The following is a 10,000-nucleotide window of genomic DNA, read 5'->3' as shown; positions in this document are numbered from 1 at the left end:
ATAAAAGTCGGAAAGATAAAAAAAAAAAAAAAAAAAAACAAACAAAAAAAATTATTTTCTCTCTCAAAGATTCGTCGAGGACTCCAATAATTTATTATTCATTACGATCCTAAAGGAATTTCAATCTCCATTTCGATATCGTCGAGTATCGTATGTTTATCAGCAGTAGTCCACAGTCTTTTTTTTTAGAGTAAACGACGTACGTATCATTTTGTAGGGGAAAAAAAAAGAAAAGAAAAGAAACTATCTGACAAAAAAAAAAAAAAAAATAGGAATAGATGAAAGAAAAAAAAAAAAAAGAGCGATACGCATAGAGAATCGATTCTCTCCTATCAGACATTTCGTTTGAGAAACATTTTTCATCGGTTGAGCGTGTATCTTACCATTGTTCTCTTTCCTTCTCATACTGAAAAGAATGAAAGACAAAAAGTTGTGCATCGTACACACGTAACGAGCATCGTCGAAAGCGACGACAACAACGACAACGGTGATATTTCCTTGGCAAGAGACAACGATCAAACGAGAGCTTCGGCGTGATAATGATGATAATGATGATGAATATGCTCATGAACGTGTCTCCTTCCCGTAGTAGCAGCAGCAGCGTTTTGTGAAAATTCACGTTCGAGCCAGCGAACGACTTGCGCCATCGCCCTAGCCTGATCCTGTTCTCTTGTAGCGTGTTTCAATTGATGCTTCTTGCTAGCTTTACCACATTGAGACTGCGATTGAACGTATTGGCCCGGATCCGCTGTCGTCGTTTGCCTTTGAACATTGTGATTGTTTATCATCGGACTCTGATTTATAATCTGACCACCCTGATTGTTGTTCGGTACGAGATTGACGATATTGCGATTTCCTAACAAATGTTGTGTTTCGTTGTTTATCGTTGGACCGATGATGTTACGAACAGCTGATAACTGTTGTTGTTGTAGTTGCCCTTGCTGCTGAATAATATGTTGTTGTTGTTGTTGCTGCTGCTGTTGCTGCTGCTGTTGTTGTTGTTGTTGTTGTTGTTGCTGTTGCTGTCCCGACGATTTCGACGATTGTGTCGCCGTAGTCGTCGTTGTCGTAGTTGCTGCAGCAACTGTCGTTGTTCCTCCCGTCGTTATTATAGCCGTTGCGTTACGTTGTTGTTGCTGCTGTTGCTGCTGTTGTTGCTGCTGTTGTTGCTGTTGCTGCTGTTGTTGCTGTTGCTGCTGCTGTTGTTGTTGGATCCCGTGTTGGCCCCGCATCTTTCTTAAGTTTCCTCGCGTTTTCGTCGGTAATTTTGAAAATGCAACCGTGTGATGAGAGTTTTCCCGAACTGGTTTGTGATAATTTGTTGTCGATTGTCGGGATTCCGAGGGTGGCCGACAGTTTTGATTGTAATTCGATGTTTGAACGTTCGTTGGCTCGATATGTGGGCTTCGAGATGGAACGCGTACGTGTTCGTTTTGATGTCGTTTCCTGAAACGATCAGTACGACGATTATCACTTTTACCCTCAAAGATAATCAATGTAGTATATATACTTTAAACATTGGGAAAATTTTGTTACGTACGATTGTTTCTTTTTTTCCCCCTTTCTTTTCTTTCCTTTTTTCTTTTTCTGAAAATTCCGATAACACGCTTTCGTTTTTAAGTTTGTTTTTCGAAAAAGAAAATACTGACTTCTAACGACAAATTACAACAGGGATGGATAGTTGGATGCAATTACTCTACTTTAATGATATCAATAACTAAAATCATACTTTATATTTTGTTCCTCCGAAATGCGTCAGTCGGTAAAACAGTTCGTCTTGTCGTCCCGTAAGCTACATGATATAATAAACATATAAATAAGTCATAAATATGTATGTATATATATACATATATGTATATATATATATGTATGTATATATACACACAACTAATTATCCCTATACGTGACAATATTTTCGTTTATAATGTTTTCCAAACTACCCCAACACTAAAGGAATTATTTTTAATTAACTCTTTACTTTCTTTCCGATGATACGCAATTGTTATATCGATCATTTATCGATCCTTTCCTATTATTTTATCATTTCTAAATAAAAATTCTATCATTAGATATGATCATCACCCACCTCGGTGTATGAAAACTGAGATTGTTCTTTTCCATGTTTGCCTGTATTATCTCTAACAATTGTTGCCTCTGAAGTGCGCCGCTACGTTTTCGTTGATTGGTGGTGAGTAAGGGCGTGAAGGGAGAAAAAGCGGGCGAAGTATCGCTGTCGTCGCTGACATCACCCTCCGAACTGTTCGAATAAGGCGATGGTAAATGAGGAACAGGGCCGACCCTCCTACGGAGTTCTTCCTGTTTCACGCGGCTGCTTCGCGTGTTCTCGGCATCGTCCTCGCTGTGCGTCTCTGCTTCTCTTTGTTGCGTCTAAAATAAAAAGCTTGCGATGAGGAGAAAGATAAAGAGAGAATGAAAAGAAATACGATCGCTCTCTCTCTCTCTCTCTCTCTCTCTCTCTCTCTCTCTCTCTCTCTCTCTCCTACCGGCCATGCGGTGGTATAAGCACAGTATACAAACTACCCCATAATTTATCGGACCACTTTCAAATTTACCGCTGGACCGTTCGAAACAAGGAAGAATTCAAAATACTCGAGAGTGAGAGAGAAAGAGAGGGAGAGAGAGAAAGTTTCGGGAATCGACTGGCCCCGCGCTGCTGTGTAAAGGACTCTCTCTCTCTCTCTCTCTCTCTCTCTCTCTCTCTCTCTCTTTTCCCTAAACATAAAACAAAGAAAAAAAAAGAAAAGAAATAAAAAGGGAGAGGTGGAATATATATAGTAAAAAGAGAACTTCAAAGTCCGACAGCAACAATACGAAGTGAATAAATAGAAAAATAAATTAAATAAACAGAGAACGGACGACTTAGAGATGGGAGGATAAACAGAGAGTGAGAAAGAGAGAGAAAAAGAGAACTCGGTCGTACCCACCACTTCCGTTAGAAGGGTACACAACGTTTTCCAGGAAGTTTTCTTCCTGGTAGAAGAGAACACACGAAATAATCTTATCCTTTGTGCGGCCTTTAAAAGAAAATTTATTTGAAGAAAGAGGACCAGGGGTTCTCGTATTAAGTGAGGGTGGTCTCGCATTCATTCGACCGAACAGAAAAAAAGAAAGAGAATGAAAGAAAAAGAAAAAGAAAAAGAAAGAGAGAGAGAAAGAGAGAGAGAGAGAAAGACGAGACTCTACCGATCGTCTCACCTGACATCGATGCCGAATCGGTCTTCTCCTTCTAGGAACTTTGCGCGAGCCATGAGTGGCATGCGTCTGAGTTGTCGTCGAGTGATGATGATGATTACTACTACTACCACCACCACCACCACCACCGGTACAGGAGGCCGCGTGCTTGACATGACAGCAAGGCGAATTAGCCGGCAGACTCGTAGTAGTTGTCGTCGTCGTAGTGGTCGTTGTCGTTGGCCCTTGCTGAGAATTCGGGCAGGTGGTACGCGTTTGTCCGGCACGCTGATCAGGCGATACAGTCAGCTTGACCTTAATCGTTTTACTGCCGCACGGTGGCACTTGGATGGACCTACCAAGAGTGTCGTAAATGGTTGTAACCAGTCCGGCTATATCGTCCTTCGTTATCTTTCCATGACCGTCGAAGTCGTATAGCGTAAATGAAAACTCTTGCCTCCTTCGATCACCCTCCGCGACCGATACGTCGCACTCGAATTCCTACGAAGAATAACAACATAAGCTAACCATCACCTTTTTAACTTTTTTTTTTTTTCTTTTTTTTTTTCTCTTTGTTTTCTTTTATTCATTTATACACACACACACGCGCGCGCGCGCGCGCATACACACGCACAAACATAGCATAGGAAAAGATGAGAGAAAGAGAAGATTTTGACTTTAGGATCCCTTTGCGACCGTCGTAAAAGAGAACTTTACGATAGCCGGACGGAGGTCTCGTAGGACAAGTTTCTTGTAAAGTTTCTTAGACGGGTCGAGAAATACGAGATAGCCTGAACTTGACGTTCGAATGCGTATCGATGTCGAGATATCGATATCCTTGGTAGGTAACTCAAGGATAGTTAGGAGGGTCTTCGATGTGTCCATTCTGTTTTCTTCTATCGTTATATATTTATCATCTTTAATCACTACGTAGAGAGACTATAAAAAATCTTTTTTTTTTCTTTTCTTTCTTTCTTTTTTTTTATACGTATATATTACTTTGAGACAATCTTTATAATATTGATCTTTTTTTTCTTTTTAAAACTTCTTGAATTGAAACAGGAAGTAAATTGAAACTTTGATATAATCGAGAACTAAATACGTTGTGATATCATTGTTAACGTTCTCAACCGATACTGAATCACCTTATATCCCCTACCCTTCCTCTATTTCTGCATATATATGCGTTAAGTATTCTAAATATAAGATATCTACATCATTCACTCACCACCACCACCACCACCGGTAGTAGTTGTCCCCAAGTACGATTAACTTTCGCACTGCCACGTGGCACTTAAACGTGTTTATACGAACTTGTTCATTGGGCACACGCAACAATGGATCCGACTTCCACGAAATAATCCCTTTTTATCGAGCAACCCATTTTGAGCTCTCACAACCAATACACACTACACGGTTCCGATCAAATAAATTCGACAAGAATTTTACAAATGAGCGCGCGGTTCACGCGAAATCATTGTACTATAATATAATCGTATCTGGAGACATTTCTTTCTTTTTTTTTTTTTTTTTTTGTCCTCGATAAAATTAATAAAACGAAAACTTCAATAGAAATATAATTTTTCTTTTGATCTCGTCTAAAATGGGGGATAATCCTCGCAATTTTATTACGATTGTATCGAAAGAGGAAAGTTCTTTTTATCTTTTTTTTTTTTTTGTTCTCACTCTTGTTCTCAGCGATGAACAGTAAAATCCATCGTATTTTTGTCAATACGTTGTACGAAGTAAATAAGGGGGAAAAAAAAAACACAGAAAAAAAAAACATTCAACAGACACAATCACTTCCGATTTCTTTGTTGGATCGCCATTATTATTATTATTATTATTATTATTATTATTATTATTATTATTATTATTATTATTATTATTATTATTATTATATCTACTGTCTTTCTTTCTTTCTATCTTTCTTAGATATATTCATCGCAGTCGACAAGAAATGATACAGAAAACTGTGGGACTAAAAAAGAAAAAGAGAGAGAGAGGGGGGGAGAAAAAAGAGGAAAGGAAAAAAAAAAAAGGAAAAGGGAAAAGTGGATGGTACCTCGAAGCTGAGCTGTTTCGTCGTACTGCTGGTAGGTCGTTCGTCATTTCCTGGAGCTGGTGGTGCCGGACTGGCGGTTCCATCGACCGTAACCTGTGGCGATTCCGCTGGTAACGGGGGTGAACCGGTGCAGGGCGTCGCGACGCTCCCTAATAGTTCCTCCGAATCGCTACCCTCAGTATTACCACCGACGACTGAAACAACCAAAAAATGAAATATATGGAAATGATACGAGTTTTTTCTTTATTTCTCTAATTTTTTTTCTTTCTCTTCTCTTTGTGTCTTTTTCTCTCTCTCTCTCTCTCTCTCTCTCTCTCTCTCTCTCTCTCTCTCTCTCTCTCTTTCTTTCATTTTTTCTTTCCTTTCTTTTTTTCAAGAAACACAAATGCTAATAAAGTTCTAACGAATCCATCCAAGTAACTGTAAGTTACACAACTGTAAAGTTAAAGTTAACGAATCAACTCTGTTTTAACGATCTGCACACGTTCAACGATCGTCATTCAAATTTCAATATTGAGAGAACTTGATATATACTACTCCACCATCCGCATAATACCGCAACAAAACATGAATCATTCACTCCTCAAAGGCTCGTCAGAAAGATTATCGTCGAAAGTGATTTTGACTCAAGAGAGAGAATGACTCATTCGTTCCGCATATCTAAGTTTTTTTTTTCTTCTTTTTCTTTTTCCTACAAGTCATAGAACAATGATTAATATTAACTTATATAATAATAATGTACCTAATGTGTTACCTATGATGTACCTTATTATAATGTACAGTAATAAATTAGATTTAATAAATTGTTTTTCCTTTTTCTTTCCCCTCCTCAACCCTCCCCACCCCCCGCCGAGATAATTTATATCACTGAGAAGATCAATCATTTTCATAATGCGCGATCAATCGAAAGAAAACATTATTCTCATTAATTATAACAACAAATATCTTTCTACGTTTATTACATCTGACAAATATTGTCTCCTTTTCGTCACCTTGTTTCTTTATCCAATTTTCCCATTGAACATTATCACATATTAATCGTTTTAACAAATTGGACAATTGCATAAAAGGATGGAGACATTATTTATTTATATGAAACGTTACAATGCAATATGATCGCTATGATGCTCGCACGAAAACAAATGATGTATTATTTAAAAATTCCATATTAAAAAAAGAGAAAGAAAGAGAGAGAGAGAGAGAGAGAGAGAGAGAGAGATAAATAGCTTTGAAAAATTCTTATCGACTAATCTTATCGGGAAATCAGTCGGGCAATTTATTGAGTCGCTCGGATATCCGTGCAACGATGAGAGAGAATTCATTTAGATTCAACGGTTAATCGTATGGCCGTTAGTGGTAGTATGGTGGGTTGGCTTCGCTTGGCGGATCAAACGACACCGACACGACGAGCTTGGACGACTGTGCCCGCGTGAACCTCTGCCGGACGTAATTCCGTCGTCCAAGCTTTCGCTGACTGTTTTATAACTACGAGGCTTGCTTGCTTGCTTGGTTGCTTGCTTGCTGCTGGGTCATTGGTTTGGCTTGCTTCGTTATACACAAATACTTTAGTATAATATACAACGTACCAACATTACCAAACATAATATTCTTTAATATTGGCTGCTAATGTTGCTACTATTGCTGTTATTGCTGATGTTGCTACTATCGCTGTTATTGCTGATAGTTACTATTGCTGCTGTTAATGTTACTAATATTTTATTGATGCTTAATATTACTAATGTTTTGCTGATACTGTTGCTATTGTTTTTGCTGATAGGTAAAAAGAAGAAGAAGCGCAACAGAAGCAGTATGTAAAAAATAAAAAAGAAAAAAATATCCTAACGTAGAAAGCACCATATGACTAAAATGCAATTAAATTCTGTTACTGTTACTGCTGTTACTGTTACTGCTAAATATAAAATTCTAAATAAATGCGACAACATCGTTCAATTTTTATCCTGAATTTTATTTTGTTTCCTTTTTTTTTTTTTTTTTTTTTTTTTTGATTTCATAAGATTACGTTGTTGTTGTTGTTATTGTTGTTATTGTTGTTATTATTATTGCGATAGAAAAGGAATGAAACAGGAAAGTTGTATTTTTACGAGCAACGTAATCGTTGTCCATCTTCGTTTACGCTCTTGAGTATAACGGTATATAAAATCCAAACGACGCGTTACCAACTCTAGTTACGAAGAGAAAGCGAGAGAGAGAGAGAGAGGAGGTTGAATAAGAGAGGTTTTTTTCTTATTCTAACTAGGATGCGTCCTTTTGTAAATATCAAAGAAAAGGAAAGAAAATATAAGAGAGAGAGAGAGAGAGAGAGAGATTCATAAAATCAGAAAAAGAGAAAGAAAGAGAATTTTTTTATTACAATTAAAATACCTAATCTTTTATATTGAAAAAAAAAGAAAAAGGAAAAAAAAAAGGAAAAGGAAAGAAAAAAGTTCCCTTTTTTTTTTTTTTTTTTTTTTTTTACAAATATTTTCTACGTTCAACAACATAAATGTCACCGATAAAAAAAAAATGGCATCTCTTCTTGTTTACGAACAGGGATGCATAATTTTATAACTTTGTATGTATTCAAACGAATAATTGTAATAATAATAATAATAATAATAACAATAATAATAATAATAATAATAATAATAATAATAACAATAATAATAATAATAATAATAATAATAATAATAATAATAAACAGAAAGAGAAAAAGAGCGAAGAGAAAAATGAAAAATCGTCGCTATAGAGAATCCTAGATAAAAAAAAAAAAAAAAATTAAAAAAAAATTAAAAAAAAAAAAAAAAAAAAAAAAAAAAAGAAACTAATGCGAATCATACGGAACTCGTAATTATTTCAATGGCATTTGTATATTTTATATTTTTATGCAAATTACGTTCTGTTTACTCGTTGTTTTAAATAAAACACGAACAAAACTCGGTCAAAGGAGATTTCACTGTCACGGTAAATTAGTGTAATACCGACATTCGACAACGCATAACCACAAACCGTGTCTCTCTGACTCACTGTCATTTCGTTCGTTCGTTCGTTCGTTCGTTCGTTCGTCCGTTCATTCGTCGTAATGCAGGACGGTTCAATCGATACCCGATCTCCGTATTCGTTTTTCTCGTATTTTATTTTCACGAAAGACGGAGTTTTACTTTCCTACGAGTTTCGAAAGAGAACATTGTCTAAGGGAACGTTGAAAGCTTGGATTATCATCTATCTATCTATCATCCTTTTCGTTATTCGTCCTCTTCTATTTCTTTTTTCTGCTTTGTTTAGTATGTATATATATATATATATATTGTTCTCTTTTAATCAAACGTAAAAAAGTATCGAGAAAATAACAAAAGATAAAAGACCGAGAGAGTTAGAAAGTAGCTTTTAGTTTCCCCCACGGGATTATCATGAAAATCGATAATTTATGCTACTACTTTTACAATTGCAATTTTTCTGTGTATATATACACACACACATATATATATATATATCGTCTTGTATTAGACATATAATTTCAATGGATCATTAAAAATTTAACTCGATCTAATATTGAATCTCGTGATCGCCAGGTTGAGAAACATTTCGATGGTAAAGAGTATTATAAACAGTCGAAAAAAAAAAAAAAAAAAAAAAAAAAAAAAAAAAAAAAAAAAAAGAAAAGAAAAGAAAAAAAACGAAAATAAAATGAAAAGAAGAAGATCTAGTTTGCACCGAAAGATCCGTCATCGATCCCGAGGAAGAGAGAAACCAGGGAAAGAGGAGAGAAGAGAAGGAGGAAAGTGTTATTCGTTATGCGACTGTCCTGTAAAATTTTCCGATCGTTTAACGACAACCTCCCCCCCACCACCACCCCTACAGATGAGCTTTCTTTTTCTTTTTCTTTTTTTTTCTTTTTTTCTTTCTCTCTCTCTCTCTCTCTCTTTCTTTCGTACATCTTTATGAACGACTGCGGCGGCGGCCGCATACCGTCTGTAGTAAAGGTTCGGCGCGCTTTTAAAAGCGATGCCCTCTTTCTCTCTCTCTCTCTCTCTCTCTCTCTCTCTCTCTCTCTCTCTCTCTCGCTCTCTCTCTTTCACTCACTCTGCCAGGCAGGACCCGTAGCGATCTAGGTATTTTCCTAGAAGCAAAAGTAGCGTCGGTCATCGGTCGAAGAGCCAAGCGCAACATAGGATACGTATACACACCCACACACACACACACACAATACTACACCCGCGCAAACCTCCAAGAGCACACAATACACTCTTTTTCTCTCTCTCTCTCTCTCTCTCTCTCTCTCTCTCTCTTTCTGTTTCTTCTCTCTGTTTTCTTCTCTGCCCGAGGCCGCTATTATTGTTGGCTTCCAGGAAGAACAGAGAGAGAGAGAGAGAGAGAGAAAGAGAGAGATAAAGAGAGACCCAACCGAACGGACGCCTCTTCTTTTCCTTCCTCACTCTTTCTCTCTCTCTTTCGTTTCAACTCTCTACGTACTTCTACGTACCATACTCTCTCTCTCTCACTTTCTCATACATACACATACGTAACGTGGTATATAACGACAGAAGCAAACCGTCTTCCTCTCTTTCTCTCTTTCTCTTTCTCTTTCTCTCTTTCTCTCCGGGCTCATCCCTTTCGTGAAGCCGCCTCTGCTGTTGTTGGCTGCTGCTGCTGCTGCTGCTGCTGTTGCTGCTGCTGCTGCTGCTGCTGCTGCTTCGACGACGATCTTCTTCTTCTCTCTTTCTTTTTTTCTCTTTCGATTCTTCT

General features: G+C 37.2%; 2 protein-coding genes across 2 annotated transcripts in view; one reads left to right on the top strand and one right to left on the bottom strand.

Annotated features, from left to right (window-relative positions):
• Positions 1-5,245, top strand: part of LOC124951923 (AF4/FMR2 family member lilli-like) — a 22,979-nt gene extending 17,734 nt beyond the window's left edge. The window contains exon 7 of the mRNA XM_047501038.1: positions 5,128-5,245. Coding sequence (XP_047356994.1) covers positions 5,128-5,156 — 29 coding nt within the window. The 3' untranslated portion in view covers positions 5,157-5,245. The remainder of the gene's footprint in view (positions 1-5,127) is intronic.
• The window catches only part of LOC124951924 (nuclear transcription factor Y subunit beta-like), a 23,174-nt gene that overhangs the window by 978 nt on the left and 12,196 nt on the right, over positions 1-10,000 (bottom strand). The window contains exons 2-5 of the mRNA XM_047501041.1: positions 5,258-5,451; positions 3,217-3,693; positions 2,087-2,388; positions 1-1,446 (exon numbers count right to left, since the gene is read on the bottom strand). The exon at positions 1-1,446 is cut by the window's left edge and continues 978 nt beyond it. Of these exons, the coding sequence (XP_047356997.1) occupies positions 516-1,446; positions 2,087-2,388; positions 3,217-3,693; positions 5,258-5,451 (1,904 nt within the window). The 3' untranslated portion in view covers positions 1-515. The remainder of the gene's footprint in view (positions 1,447-2,086; positions 2,389-3,216; positions 3,694-5,257; positions 5,452-10,000) is intronic.

This window comes from Vespa velutina, chromosome 9, assembly GCF_912470025.1.
Source record: "Vespa velutina chromosome 9, iVesVel2.1, whole genome shotgun sequence".
Lineage (NCBI taxonomy): Eukaryota > Metazoa > Arthropoda > Insecta > Hymenoptera > Vespidae > Vespa > Vespa velutina.
This window is presented reverse-complemented; position numbering and strand designations above follow the sequence as displayed.